At 41.6% G+C, this 16703-nt stretch overlaps 1 protein-coding gene across 1 annotated transcript in view; it reads right to left on the bottom strand.

Annotated features, from left to right (window-relative positions):
• ptchd4 (patched domain containing 4) overlaps nucleotides 1-16703 on the bottom strand; it is an 81814-nt gene that overhangs the window by 45489 nt on the left and 19622 nt on the right. The window contains exon 2 of the mRNA XM_028605714.1: nucleotides 6718-7213. Within this exon, the coding sequence (XP_028461515.1) occupies nucleotides 6718-7213 (496 nt within the window). The remainder of the gene's footprint in view (nucleotides 1-6717; nucleotides 7214-16703) is intronic.

Genomic DNA, 16703 nt, shown 5'->3' with positions numbered 1-16703 from the left:
TGTAGTTTAAGTGGACCAAGTATATCTTAAGAAGCAAAGAAAAACGATATATTACTGTTAGAGTCTACAGAACATTTGTCTGTTATGCAAAATATTAATTTTAAATTGTGAAAAGGACACAATTTTCATGGCAACGTACTTACTGTAGGTTGGTCTGTTGACTAGACCAAATAATTACAAACACTGGCTTGCTGATGTAGAGAGGCAGCTTTATTAAGCAATGCATGCTAAAGGGGCATTCAGATACAATATTTTTTTGTCATTTTTTTTAGATCATGTTTATTAACAGCCCGTGTATGGAGTGTACAGAAATAGCTATAGCTGGAAAGTAAGGCCGTGAGACTGATACGTTTTTAGAAAACCAGAATCCAAACCACAGATCCAAACCCATATTTCCCCTTAAAATTAAAAAAAAACAAAAAAATCTGTGTCGGTGATTGCGACCGCCCCTCTACTGCCGGTTGGCTATGAAGCCCCTAAAGAAATATGTGCTTTAATCCATGCACAACATCCCCATACTGAAAGAGAAAGAAATGTACAATGCTGCCTGAAACCTTAATATTACATATGCCGTCTTCAAAACACACAATTGTGTCAATAAATATGCTAGTGACACCTTTAACCTCTCTACATTTAAAAAGATACCCAGGTAGCTCACCTGGTAGAGCACACTCCCATAGAAAGAGGCTTAGTCCTCGACGCAGCGGACGCGTGTTCAACTCCAACCTGCGCCACTTTGCTGCATGTCATTACTCTTCAACTACTCCATTCCATCTTGCATCCCAGTCATCAAACAGCTCGGACATCTACATCGACCCCCTTACGTCCACAGAAGCTCTCGCCGCAAGCTTGTTTACTTCCACCACTGACGATCCATTCCATCCATCTGGTCATCTGCATGCTCTGTCGCACCTCTGCCATGTCATCAGAATGCTGCCACCACTGTATCACATAGGGCTGAACACACCATCAGGCTGCACAAAAAACCCGGACTGGACTACAGTGCTCTCCGCCCTTCACATACACCTATTGTCCAATCATTTGCAAATCCACTCACTGTCCCCCCTCAACTGCAGTACCCCCCCTCCTCACCGACCACACGCACTGTTAACCGGGACAACCTCAGATCTCTCCAGCCTGCCCCCATACTACCAACCCTCTCACCATGCCAACACCCGCTCGCTCAACAATGAAGCCTCTACCCTCCATGAACTAATCCTTGACAACACTCTGGACTTCCTTCTTCCTTCTGCTCACCGAAACCTGGCAACAACCCAATGACTTCTTCTCCCTCAACCAATCATCCCTGGCTACAGCTTCCCCTGTCCCCCTGCAAACCCCGCACCTCCCGCCGTGGAGGTGGCCTCGCCATTATTTTCAATCAGAACTTTCGGATCACAGACCTCACCCTCCCCTCAGAAAAGAGGCACATAAAAGAGGCGGTGTTTGCACAGCATGACCAATCACAAACATCTACCAGAGCTGCATATTTTACATAAAAAGAGGAAATTATAATTCTACATAAATATGAAGAACACAGACACGGTTTTGCAGGCAAAACGCAATACAGTCGCTGCTTCCTAAAACAGGAAGGAAAGCTGGCAAAGGAAAGCTATTATTTCAGTTGCAACCCTGGCAGTGGGAAGCCATCGATCGTGAGAGCAAATAAAATATATAAAAACATAATTCAAACTAATGTGCGCATTGGCAACACACGGCTCAAGAAGCCAAGCCGATATTTAATTCCCTCCCATTACAATCTATGTATTTCATAAATATACCCATCAGGGAATGCTAACGGGGTTGTCGGTCTCTAGCTAAATGTTTTAACTTTTATGTGTGCACCCCTTTCTCCCCCTCTCCCTCTTTGCCTCTCTCTCTCTCTCTCTCTGCGCACCGAGCTCCGCCTGATCTTCTATAAGAACCGTTATCAGTCGAGTATTGATTGGTCACTAGGTGGGGCTTTTACACTGGTTGATCTCCAATCTCCAATTTAATCTGCTCCAGACCAGGTTAGGCATGCAGCATAAATTACCACGGCGATTGAACCCGGTAACAACTAATCCACCGTCGAGGTACAGAAAAAAAAGCATCCTAGCTCGTTAACGCCAAATCTTGCTTCGTAGTACAGGCCTCTGGTCTCACAGAATTCCGTGAAATGATCATGAATTGTTAACAGCTCATTACCTGGTGGTGGCACGGAATGCCGGAAAATTCAATGTAAAGTCAATGAGAAGATGATGTAGTATTAAGGTAGCGAGTAGTATGTAAGGCTGAAATTCCGAGGTTGGTTGGGGTGGTGGATGGGTCAAACACAGGACTTTCACCCAGGAGACCAGGGTTTGTATCCCGCATGTCACGTTTCCTTAAGTCGCTTTCTTCTTTTCCTAAACCCAACCATCCCGTTCTTTTCGTGTGTCACGGAACCGTAAGCCCACCCACGACCCTTTTTTTGAACTGAACCATCCCGTTCTTCACGCGTGTCACCGAACCGTAAGCCCTTATGACCTTTTCCTTAACTTAAAGGGCCGTGTTTATTTGACAGAATTCTTCCGTGGGCCCATCACTGAATTTTCGGCAATCCGTGTTCATTTCACGGAATTCTTTCGTGGGCCCATTACGGAATGTTTTGCGATTCTGTGAAACTGCCACCGATTTTGAGTTAAGGGGCCGTGTTCATTTCACAGAATTCTGTGAGATCATGTTGAAACAGTTTGCCAGATTGGATGCCTACACTAGAAAATGGGGAAAGTACATACACAAGTGTGTTGGTGACAAGGTTATTATAGTTTTTCATTTTTCATTAGTTTTTATTTTTTATTTCGTTTTGACTTTTAGTTTTAATTAGTTTTTAAAGCAGGTTTGCTAGTTTAGTTTAGTTTTAGTTTAGTTTTTAGTTTTTGAAAATGCTTAGTTTTTATTAGTTTTAGTCTTTTTTGTAATATGGGTTATTTGTAAGGGGCAAGATTCAAAAAGGTCAAAAAAAATATTGTGTAATAATAACTTTTTGAAGTCAATCGACTCACACAGTTGTGTAGACATCCCAGTATCAACACACATATTAACCCATGCTTACTCCCGCTTGTGGTGTTCCTGCGTATTTACTAACCAGCAGCTATCGGGTCGCCGGTGAAAGCACGCCTGTAGTGTTCTCTGTCCTGCGGTTGTCTCCGTCATGCTGCCTGGTCCTGTACCCATACATCCATGCCCTCTGCCCATACATCCATGCCCTGTACCGGGGTTAGTTTCTGTTTTGGTGAAAGGGGGCTTTGCGTTCTCCTTTACCTTGTTAAGGTAGGCTAGGTTAGACTCCTTGTGCGCGCTTCTCAAATGTACATTCAAATTTGTGGGATTTTTCCCTTTAATAAATTGTCCACATATTTTACCACCTTCCACTGAAAGGCACTTGCTTTTCATAATCAAATAGGTATCTGCCGCTATCATCCAACATTTGGTACCACCATGATGCCAGGCGAGGAGCACGGACTATGTTGTGTTGAATTTGACAGGGAATGTCAGAATTTCTGGGTTCCCAGTCAGAAACTATATATGTCTACGGCATAGACTGTATGTAGACTGTGTTTAACAAATGAATACTAAGCTATTAAAATAATAATTGTTGGCATGATTTTTTAATGTTAAACATACATGTGGCACAGTGAATCCTTACGATGAACTGTATGTGTGGATGGGCTTGGTGACTACCTTATGAGCCAGTTATCATCGGTGGGGATTTATAGTTAATAATATGTTTGATTCATGTTAAGACATTTGAATTTTTGAAAAAACTTTCAAAAGTTAACAATAACTTGAAGGCCATCCTGCAGTAACTCTGAGGACCCCCTAGGGGTCCCGGACCCCCTGTTAAAGATCCATCCATCTTTGTCCGCTTATCTGGGGTCGGATCGCGGGGGCAGCAGCTCCAGCAGGGGACCCCAAACTTCCCATTCCCGAGCCACATTAACCAGCTCCAACTTTGGGATCCTGAGGTGTTCCCAGGCCAGGTTGGAGATATAATCCCTCCACCTAGTCCTGGGACCTCCCAGCTGGACGTGCCTGGAACATCTCCCTAGGGAGGCGCACACAGGGCATCCTTACCAGATGCCCAAACTACCTCAACTGGCTGCTTTCGACGCAAAGGAGCCTGTTAGGGCCGTTACAGAGTCAACGCATCGGTACGCATACGCGTCCGCAAGGATACGCATCGCTATGCTTCGGCCGCCATTATGCGTCGATGCGTAGCCAAATGTGTCGTCTCAGTTTTTGATACGCAATGCGCACAATACTATACGTTGTCGGTGGGGGCGACACTGCACGTATTGTACATTACTCAAAAATATTGAATCAACTTAGCTGAGCAAATTCATCAAACATAGGACTACTGAGTCACATTTTTCGATATGTATCAACGTTGTGTGTGTGTAGTCTATGCTGTGTGCCCTCCTCAAGAGGCGAGAGAGAGACCCAAATGTATTTATATATTTTTAAAACCTGCTAAACCATGTTTAAGCTACCTTTTATCAATGTATTGGTCAGTGCTACCCAATTGTAGCATTCTGTACTGGTGGGGAAACACGCCAGCATCTGATAAAAAGAAGTCAGCCAGCCAGCCGCTCCCTGACAAGAGCTACTCTCCGGGAGGGTCTGGCTCTGCTACCCCCTGTTGCTTGGGCGGTGTATTGCATTTCACGCATCGCCTGTGACGCTTGGGTCTACTTGCGTCCGCTGTTTAGACTATGAAAGGGAGCACGTCACTCGCGTTGCTTGTTCGCGTTGCTTGTTCGCGTTGCTTGTTCGTGTTGCTTGCGTTGACTCTGTAACGGCCCTTAAAGATCTCCGCTCTATATCTCTGCTCAAGGAAAACGAAAGCGTGAGTACCGTATTTTTCGGACTATAAGTCGCTCCGGAGTATAAGTCGCATCAGTCAAAAAATGCGTCATGAAGAGGAAAAAAACATATATAAGTCGCACCGGACTATAAGTCGCATTTATTTAGAATATAAATACAAGAGTTATTCAACTACACAATAGCACACAGAACAATACGCTGAATACGGTAGGTGTCCGGTATGTTAACGTAACACATTAACAGTTATTGAACTATACAATAGCACACAACAACTAGCTACCAGGGCGTGAAGCATGGAGGTATTAAAAGGCGTGGAGACGTAACTGCACCGTGAACGAGCCCCTCCCGACTCGTTCCTCCAGCTCTGGCCGTCTTGCTTTCAGCCCACGATTAGCCAATTAGCTTTCTTTGTTTTCTTCATTGCAGTAAGAGTCACCTTTTCGCCAGTCTCCCTCATAAGTTTCTCCCTCATTTCAAACTCTCTTTCTGCTGCTCGATTACCGTTTTTGGCTGCATATTTTACTACCTGCAGTTTATTTCTTTTCTTTCTCAGTTGTCTTTAGGAGGAGCGTTCTAGTTGTCACAAGCCTAGAGCGCCCTCTCGCGGCTGTAGATGGTAATGTTTTCAATATGAATTAACATGTAAAAACATGTTAAATTATATATATTTTGATATATAAGTCGCACCTGACTATAAGTCGCAGGACCAGCCAAAGTAGGAAAAAAAGTGTGACTTATAGTCCGGAAAATACTGTATTAATTCAAATCATCAAAAAATATCAAAGGGGTGTTTACTGAGGACTACAACTACTATGGGCTAGGTGTAAGATTTAAGTTATAGCGTATGCCTTCATTCAAACTATTTCCGCTGTTGAACCTCCACACAGCTGGAGCAACCCAGTGCTGGTGGCCTAGTTATTACCATACAACCGCAAAGTCAGTATGATTCCAGCTAGACATGTCGACACCCCCCCGTCTGTATCTACACTGTCACTATCTAATCAAGGCAAAAAGAATACATCTTAAAAGGTTTTAGCTTTTGCAATGAGTCATCACAAAAATGATTAGTACTTCCAAAGGCCAATGTAATGCCTTAATCACCACTAAAAACAGTCATGATAATATACTGTAGTTTGGGGGTTTTATTTAATCATTAATGGAACCAGATGTACAAAGCTATTTTTTAATATCAAAATTCATTACTTTTAAAAGATCTAGCCTGTAATTCCTTCAGAAGGTTATTGAACATCCCCTACCTCATCCCCATGCCATACTGTAACCTTCAGCCTTACAAGTCATGCTCGCCACTGAAATCCCTAATGCCTTGTCCCTAAACACAACAGCTGTGCTACAGTGCGTCATATTAATACATTTTGATGACTACAGAAGTTTTATCAGTTCAAGCTTACCCAAAAAGCACTTTCCTTGCTTACTCAACAACCAGTGTTTGTGTGCGAAACCACTGAAATACAATTCCAGCATTTTTCCATTTCCCGGGAGTCTGATGTGTTAGCCTTGTGTTAGTTCTCTTGTGGTTGATATACACTGTAATAGAGTTTATTATCAAATCCACTACACTGGGGATAACATCACTTGAAGCTCAGTAAACAATTGAATGTGTCCTTAATGCAAAAGTCACAGAAAGTTACCTGACGAAGGAATGTGCTACAGAAATGCAGCTGCAAGGTCCACACTAACACACACACGGAACTACAATGAACTGCATCCCCTCCGAGAAAAAGCCCATCACAATGACATGAGTGTCAACCCCTGATAAGCCCCTTAACCAACCACTACACACACACACAACACACACACACACACACACACACAGGCAGTATCAGTCACATAACCCTTGCTTCAACTCACCCATGGCAAAGAATGGGATCCCCAGCAGTGTAGAGTTGAACTTCCCGTCCGATATAAAGAAGATCCCTGCGGCCGTCACGTTGGCGATGCAGATGGTGAGCACACCCAGCAGGCCCAGGAACGGCTTCCCCCTCAGGCAGTCCCGCATGGAGCTGGAGATGGTGGCGGCCAGGAGCACCAGCACCAGGCTGACCAGCACCTCTCCCTTGGCCAGCACGCCCGTCTGATGGAAGTCCCGCCACAGACTGAAGGATGTGAGCGACTGGATGTGGAGCTGGTCTGACGCGTGGGGCGCCTCGGCCATGGACAGCCGGGTGACCAGGGTGCAGAACTCGTTCTCCCAGCGTTCGGCAATGGCATCTTGCACCACCGGTCCGTGGTTGCGGAGGTAGTAGGTGATCTGGACAGCGCGGGCAAACTTGACCTGCTGGTCGCGGCTGTTAGCTGAGAAGGACACACCGCCCAGCTGGTGGCCTATGAAGGACACACGGCCATCCTGTTGGGGATTTACAAATATCTGACATTAGCTCTGATAAGAGTTTTCATAAAAATACATAATTCGACCTGTTTAAAATGCTCTACCCAATTTGACTTTAAACCAGTTATCTTGGCCTTGACAGCAGACCAGTGACGTGCACAGACATTTTGGGCGGCAGGGGCTCAAGAAAAAAAAAATTATTATTTATTTGAAATTTAAACAAAACATTAAATATATTAACACAACTCTGACTACCATACCAATTTATCTTATTTCCCTTACACAATTGTTTAATATATTTAATAAATACTTAACAAAATAATCAGTTCCCATGGAGAAATTTTTTTATATTCACCAGGTTAATCACAAACAGCAAAGGAAACTCTGCCACAATGTGCATGTTTACTATGCTACTAGTTTCAAGTATATATTTAGAATAAGTGACTGCACCAAGGAGAGGGAAATTGTTTTGTTTATTTTGCAAATGGCAATAAATCATTTTAAATCTTTTAATGTTATTGGAATAAATAAAACTTCAAATAATTTTTTTTTTAAATCTCAACAAAAATCAACCCACTAATCTGAAAAAAGCTGTTGCTGCAATTTTGTTAATTTTACAGGAAAAAATGCTACACCAATAATGAAAAAACGCTTTATTAGACGAGGAGCCTATTATTGATTGGACAATAGGTGTAGGAGCCGATTTTGGTCTATGTTACTTCCATGTCTTCTTTTACTCTAATGAAAGTAAAACTTCCAAAATACACATTTAGATGGTATTTATTTTAGGCTACATCTGTAGATTTCTTCTTAAATTAACCTACATATTTTAACCTAACATTTAAGGGGAAAAGACTCTTAACTCATTAACTGGGAAAGTTCTGTGCTGATATGTTTAGTTATTAGTTATTATTTATTATTAGTGATAATGTTATTAGACACAGATGGAGAGGCTTGGTTTGGTGGCCAAATTCTTTGACATGGTGTGTACTTTATATGCGAATTCCACGGCCATAGTCTCAACCAATGGCTTGCGTTCTCAGCTGTTTCCCATCAAGCGGGCTCGAGATAGGGATGCCCGCTTTCACCCATGCTGTTTGCAATCTCTCTTGAACCGTTAGCCCAAGCCATAAGGCAAAATAAAATCCGTAATGTCCAGATTAAATCCAATTGCAGCTCAATATCGTTATTTGCTGATGATATTTTGTTGTACATCTCTGATCTTGAGGACTCTATTCCAAAACTTCTTAAGATCTTTATCTCCGGCTATAAAATTAACTGGAATAAATCAAATTTTCTTTTATTGAACAACAAGCATGTAATATCAGCCATTAGTGTACAATACCAACCCAAACCAAAATTACATCTTTGGGCATCACCATACACGCATCGCTACAGCGAGTTGTCCAGGACAACTATGAAACTATATTAAGTAGTGTTCAAAGGGATCTGGCCAATTGGTCTGTGTGGCCGGCATCACTACGGTCCAGGATTGCTGTTGTTAAAATGAACATAGTTCCTTGTGTGAATTTCTTAAGTACAATTATCCCCTTACCCCCACCAATAAATTTCTGGAAGAAACTTGATACCTTAATTCGGCAGTATATTTGGAATAATAAACAACCTAGGCTAAAATACTCTACCCTGCAATGTACCACAAACACGGGAGGCCTAGCCCTCCCCAACCTTAAAGTGTATCACAGAGCCTTTCAGCTACGGGCCCTCAGAGTGTGGATGGACCCCTCATCTACAGTTCCATGGAGAGAAATAGAGCAAAGCCTCACTGGAAGTCTAAGACTGCAAGGCCTTGCCTTTGCAGGCATGTGTCCAAAAAAGTGTATGCTAGCCTATGGCCCTATTATCACCAACGCACTGACCAACTTTAAACAGGTGGAGGAACAACTACGTTACACCAATAAGTGGCATTTGAACACCCCAATATGGTTCAATACACACTTAATGTCTGGTAACAAACCCTTTGCTTGTAAGCAGTGGAGTGACAGAGGTATTTATACTTTAGACCAGCTATTCAATAAGAAAGGTATGTTGAGTTTTGAAGACCTGAGAGATAGTTTTGAGGTCCAAAGGACATCCTTTTACTTTTATCTGCGCTTAAGATCATCCCTAAAATGTTATGGAGTGCCACGGGGGAACATTCTTGACGCGTCAGTCATTAAATGTTTTTTCCTGTGAGAGGATTAGTGCCCAGGATGTAAAGAAATTGGAGCGAGAGCTGAGCCCTGAGGGGAAGGCAATTAATTGGGAGACAGTTTTGGGACTTTTCCACTGTTCCAAAAATCCAAATCACCAGTATATCCACTTCAACATATGTCATAGGACATATTGGACTCCTCAGAAGAGATACGTCTATAAAGTCATTCCCACTCCCTATTGCGAATTATGTCAACCTGAACAAACTGGAACTTTCCTGCGTATGGTCTGGGAGTGTGAACAGGTGCATGAGTTTTGGAATAAAACATCATAAATAATATCTGATGTGATAGGATGTCAAATTCCTACTGACCCGATTGTTTTGTTACTTAATGACGACTGTAAATTACACCTGCTTGGGAGACAGAGGAAAATTTGGCTAGCCGGCTCAACTGCAACCAAGAAAATTATAGCTCAGCGCTGGCTCCCCCCTCACTCGCTTTGTATAAAACAGTGGTTGGCATATTTTCTGGACATAGTTATGCTTGAGCTCTCTACAGCAAGGATTAACAAAGCCAGATCATCAACTATCAGCCTATGGGAAAGCGCAGCAGCACAAATATCAGACTTAATGACCACAGCCCCACCAGAACTAGAGGAGAGTGATTAGGCAAGGTGTGGTTTCTGTTTGTTTGTTTGTTTTGTTTTCCTTGAGACTGCAGAGGGTGGGGAGTGAGTGAGGGTCTTTGTTCTTGTTCAATTTTTTTCTTCTTCTGCTGTGCGCCATCTGACGTTATCTGTCACATATTGTGGAGATTGTTTTGTATGTCTGAAGGTGCTAATAAAAAAAATCAAAAAATGTATCACAAAAAATATATATATATATATATATTTGTGTGAACTGCACATTGCTGCAGCTTCTCTTTTCACCCTGTATGTTGAGCTCTCTGTTTTAGCTACAGAGTGAGGCATGTCACTTCCATTCCATCTTTGTTGGGAGTTGCACATGCTCAGTAGCTAGGTAAGGACTACTAGCCTAATCAGAAGCGGAGTATGAGGGCATGCCACGCTAGCTGCTAGGTGAGCATTATAACGTGTGTTACAAAGTGGCGCACGTTCGTCACGGAAGTAAAGGCTGGACTACAATAGAGCTGTTTGGAGCAGTTTATGAACAGTGTTTTCTGTTGGAGATGGTAAGTCCCTTTGGGGTGGACTTTGGGCTTTTTCACTTTGTAAACCTATAATGTGCACAAAAAAGATATATAACACAATAAAGTTAAGGGAAAAAGCCAAAAAGCATAATATGAGCACTTTAACTATTAGTTTTATTTTTTGGCTACTTAGCTGTAAACATGGGGCACTGGCTGCTTAGTCTTTTGTTCATTACCACTCATCTCCACACAAGCCAAAAAGAACTTTCTGAGGTAGGAGCTGGAAAGGACTGCTGTCTGTCTGCCTACCTCTCTGTGTGTGTGTGTGTGTGTGTGTGTGTGTGTGTGTGTGTGCGTGCGCCAGGTGAAGCATTGAGGAGGGAGGGAGAGAGAGAGAGAGAGAGAGAGAGAGAGAGAGAGAGAGGGATCGACAAAGTCTAATCTCGCAAACTGATATTTAGATTTTATACTTCAATAAATATATTTGTTTGACAGGGAAGCTGTGTACAAACCGGAATATAGTATATATAGGGTATTTTTATGAATACATTATTTTTTTGCATGCATCCAGAAAACATTGCACTTTCTCCCAAGGCAGAAAACGGGCAGGTGCTCAATCCCCTTTTGATGACTATGTGTGCACGTGCCTGCAGCAGACAGCAAACACCAGTGATTGGGGAGCAGCCAGCTGTATAATATACTGGAAAGTTCCAGCCCACACAGAGCAGTGCAACACAAGTTCTCTGCCCTATTTGCTTCAGCGTTGATTTACCGTTTAACTTAAACTCACCATACAGCTGTGGACAGAACTGCTTATGAAGGTTGATGTGCTGCTCCATTGTAATGACTCATAGCGCATGCAAGACCTCACAGTGACAAGAGTTTGGAAATAATGTGCAATAGGAGTTGTGCAGAGCAGTGAAGAGCTCAGTGAGGCAATAACAGTGGGTCTGTGAGGAATAAAGACAGAACTGTATTGCTGGCACAACCTTTCTTATATTTAAACTGAAAATATTGCCAATGTAGCTCTGAATATTTACACTATGCCACAAGTTACAATATTTCATTTTTTGAAGTAGCCTGTTAGCAGCAGTAAAAAAAAAAAAAAAAAAAAAAAAAAGAGTACAGCTGAGGAAGACAGTGACCAAAGGATGTCTTAAGTAAAGTCCAGAGGAAATTAAAAATGCATGTTTAACTCTTATAAATCACACCCCCAGTCATATTGTTCACCTACTTTAAAATATATGCCAAAAAATACAACAAATCCATGTCTTCGTATTCTTAAATTAAAGTCCACCTCAAACCTTGTTCCATTTCCCTAAAATCAGTGTCCAAGTTAACATTTTTCCCTTTAGATCCAAGTTTTACTTGCCTCAATTGGCAACATATACACATTGTAATGATTCATCCAAACAACTAAGAACTGATTGATGGGCGCCCGGATAGCTCACTTGGTAGAGCGGGCGCCCATATATAGAAGTCCTTGCTGCATATCATCCCCCCCTCTCTCCCCTTTCAGTTCTTCAGCTGTCCTGTCAATGAAGGCCTAAAAATGGCATCATGACAGTGTCATGTCACTCTTATGTAGATACCTTCAAGTAAAGTGTTACTGAACATTTTAAAGATGTTAATATAAAATTGTGTGTTCCTAGCGTCATGGAAAACACAGTACCCCTGGGTGACGAGGATGGTGGTATGTATTGCTCAGTTTGCACTCAAACAACCTTTGAAAGTACACGTTCCACCAAAAGTTCCTTCCCGAGGCTAATTTGCAGTGGCACCGTGGCTGCCCAAGACGATTGTGATTGTTTTAAATAAATGCCAATAAACCAGAGCACGTTGTTCTCCCATCTTGGATTGCTGTGTGGACTAGCCAGACCCTCCGCCGCAGCGCTGTGGAGGAAGGTCTGGCAATGCAAGACTAGGGGCCTGCTGGCTAGAATTTGTTCACTATGAGGAAAGCAGTATTTGTAAAAGCTTCAAACTATACACATGGCATTTTACAGTGGACTGCTTCAGCAACTACATGGAGCATAAGATGGGCTTTGTCTCTCTCTCTCTCTCTCTCCCTGATGAACACATCCTGCCGATGTACACCATCGGGGCCTCAATTTAGACAGCCCTATCGTGTATTGGATTAATCCGATGAGATGAGATGCCCTCTAGACTTTCGTCATTTGCTATCTTTCCTCACTTCCGTTTTTCTTGTTTGCATTGATTCAATAAGCTGACCGACCTGGTGTGTCAGGGCTACCTATGTGCCTGATCTGACACAAGAGGACCATGAAAGGTAGGCTTCAGTACTGTGTGCAGGGTGTGTGTGGGTTGGTGCAGGGATGATAAACCAAATGTAGGCACTGTCTACACAATATAATCATAGCCATGCAGTAGTAGCACGACAACTACCAGAAATAGCACTACAACACTGTGTGTAGTTCTGGGGCACCTATCTTGCTACAAAACTGGATAATGTAGTGCTGTTATAGAAGTTAACACCAGTAATTTTTCTAACAATGTGTTCAACCTAGAAGGAGCGCACCCCTTCAGTCAAAACGTATACTGAATTTTCTATTTTAGAAAGTTTAGTTGATGACGTGGCTATGAGACGCTAGAGTAAACACAGAGTAAAAGGTGAAGATGGCTATCAACCAGACCTATGGATACAATTCCTATGTGTACAAGCAGGACCCAGCAGTGCTTATTTACCGCTGTACAACACAAGAAAGTATGGTGTATGAGAAAGATCTAATGCAGCTCTTAAAGACGCGCCCAACATGCACCTTCACGTGCCAAACTGAAACATTTGTTTTTGTGACCCTTGTATCCTCCATATAGGTAATCACAATCTTACTACAGACCAAATAGTATTACAGTTTTTCTTTATTGCTTTGATGCAGCAGTCAACTCAAACTCCACATTTTCAAAACAGTTAACACACAGGCCGAAACAGTGGCACTCATGGTCAAAATGACACATTTTGTTTGCAAAAGGCTCTAACCGTGCCAAAACATTTTAAATATGCAACAAAAGCTAATTTTGCCTTCAAACAACACAACTTGCGTGTAGTGTATGAGCTCTTCCAATCAACAATTACACAGTGGACAACAAAATACAAAATACAGCACTCAGTGTGAATCAGTGCACCATTGCTTGTCATTGTAGCCTACTGTACGTAGCTTTCATGCCAGTGCCATTTGTTGTCAAATTTGCCTTCTTGCAAAGAATTGGATCCAGAATCAGAAATGCTTTGATGCAAATTTTATTGATTCCTTTGATTGTTATTTTCAAACTGTGGCTGAAAACTGAAATACTGTAAATATTACACATGATACATGTAAACCAAAATAAAATCTATTAGAGTATAAGAAATTAAGAAAATAAAAATAAAATCTATTACAGTAAAATATAAGAAATAGCCACTATTGATACTCAGTTTCTTCTGTGTTGATGATGGGGCCACATGGCCTAACCCTGCAGACTGATTGCTAATTGAAGATTTGTGTGAAGGAGTGTCAAACAGGTGCTTCAGTGATTTCATAATGATGTAGGTAGTTTCAAATAGTTAGGAACAGATGCTTTCTGTTTGGTTACCATAGCTAAAACAATGGAGTTTGGACTGCTTGAATGACATCTGTGTTAACTGTTCTGCAAAAGGATGGGGGAAAATGTGTCAATCCAATGAGGAAGGGTTAACACATTTGCAAGAGGTGTCTTCTGCTCTGCTGAGACAGTGATGATGAAAACCAAGTGGATCCCAGTTTCTTTAAGCAGGTCAAAGCAATCAAGAAAAACTGTAACACACAGTATTAGCATACATATTATTTTACCTGGAAACCGGCTGTTGTTTACATACATCATATTGCTGAATCATGACACACAGGTAGGCCTACAATAGGTTTTCACTGCCACCACAAAAAACAGTGGAAAAGCCAGCTTTACATCAGGAACATTACAGCGGGCAATCTTCAGCTGTCAGTTGCAGCGGTGCTTCTTGCATTCAGACTCACAACGTAAAAACATGAATACATTTTTTTTAACTTTTTTTTTTAATTTACATTTGGTAAACTCTAAATGGATTATGGTTAGGTAAGATGCGATATGTTTTGATGGTGTGGCTAAGTGTGGTATATGTTCTTTTTAAGGTACTGCCATCACTGCATATAGAGTGCATGTGTTCCTGGAACTACTTCAATCACCCGAGAGCTTTCTTCCAACCAACCATCCTCTGGCAGCGGAGGGCTGAGTAGCAGCAGGTCATTGAGAAGGCAAATCAGCCGGGAAAGCCCATCACCTTGGGTAGTGACATGAGAGCTGATTCGCCAGGTTCGTACTTGTTATTTCTGAGTCAATTAACAATGGAAAAAGATCTAGGCAAAATAGTAGTGTAAACCTCAGGCAACATTACTGTGCGACGTTCATTCTTAAAGGGTAACTTCCTTTTTTTTTTAAACTGGACCCTATTCATCTATGCTTTTCTGTGTTAAGTGACTGATGGGAACAACAATCTTTGAAATTAGTCCAGTATTAGGCAGGACGCGACAGAAGCTACAATGTAAGTTGTTGGGCAATTGCGCAACTTCAATTTACGTCCACAAAAAGTGCTTCTTTTTTTTATCATTGAAGTGCTCAGATTATTGTTCCAAGTCTAACAACATTATGGAAAGGATCCCTACAGAGGTCAACCTTTTTGTTAAAGGGTAAGATTATTTTTGTTTAACATGAAATAGCCCCAAAATCGCTATCCCCACCAGACTCCATTTAATTAAACAGTATTGTTATCATCATAAAATACACTTCATTCAAAGTTGCCAGAAACAAGATGAAACTATCAAAAGCCATCTTGGTTTGTCTTTCCACTGTTGTTAGGTTGAAATAAAACCTTATTTCACCCATTTACATATGAAAATATGCTGGCTCTATACACAATAAAAATTCTTATTTACAGTAAATGGAGTCTGGTGGGTTTGGCATTAGTGATTTTGGAGCTGTTTTTGGTTAAACAAAAACAATCTTACTCTTTAACAAAAAGGTCTTTACCTGTATGGGTTTCTTTTTCATAATGTTGTTGTAATGTAATAACAATCTGCTTCAGAACCTGAGCCAGCCTATCAGTGGCTAAAACACTACTTTCAGTGGACGAAACTGATGATGCACATTTGTAACATATGAGCAATATCACAAAAACATATAGGCACATATACAGTATATATGTTGTTTTACAACATCTCTTTCAAACCATAAATGCATGCAACTAAAATATGGTCTGCTTTTATTGGTTCTTTGCATCGATTTTGAATTGATATGTGCCTTTTGATATATGTGCCTTTCAGTGACCTGTCTTCATTTTCCCCTAAGGATGTGGGTGCAAAGTTTGGAGATTAAGCTGGGATAACAACAGGGTGCTATCCAGCTTCTCCAGGTAAACTGGAAATGAAAGTGCTTCACACTATATTTTACATGTATGTATAACAGTGTAATAAAAGCATTGTTTTGAATTTTGCCTATTGAAATTAGGAAAAATGATAATGTCCATGTTGTCCCCTCACAATTTTGCTTAACTTTGGAGCAATATTTTGCCCATTTTCGACTCGATAGCTGTTATTACTGGATCACTTACATTCCTAAGTTTCAAACAACAAAACAAAAATTGTCGGAGTGGTGGGACATTTGAAAACAATGCAAGTGCCTCCACTCCGACAATTAGACGTCAATGTTGGAGTGGGAGTATGTCGGAATGGATGGCGGAACCCCCTTTTGTCGGGTTAATTTAGCTAACTGTAAAGACAGCTAAAAGGATGGATGGCTGCTGTTATGATTCGGGTGCCTGGGTCTGATATGGTCTGTTTCCAGACGGTTCATTAAACTGCTGTTAGCGTTGTTAGAACCTGGCAATGGAGTGCAGGCCAGGTTTGGATTGCTATAATAATAGTGGCTGGCTGCTAGCTGGCTGGGAGCTAACGTTAACTAGATGTCCCGTGGCTGTTGTCAGCTCTCATCCCGACTGAAGTCTCATTGCGCCGTAGGAGTAAGGCAAACAGACTGGGGTGTGCTAGCTGGCTAAAATAGCATCAGATTAAGCGTCTATCTATACAGCTAACGTTACTGATGAACTTATTCATGGGTTAAGCCAGTGCTGCTAACTGTGGTCAAAACAATCATACTAAAAATAACTTTATGAGCATGTTGAACGATGTTGTAACCTTATA

This window comes from Perca flavescens, chromosome 18, assembly GCF_004354835.1.
Source record: "Perca flavescens isolate YP-PL-M2 chromosome 18, PFLA_1.0, whole genome shotgun sequence".
NCBI lineage: Eukaryota > Metazoa > Chordata > Actinopteri > Perciformes > Percidae > Perca > Perca flavescens.
Note: the sequence above shows the minus strand (reverse complement) of the source record. Positions and strands in the feature narration are given on the sequence as shown.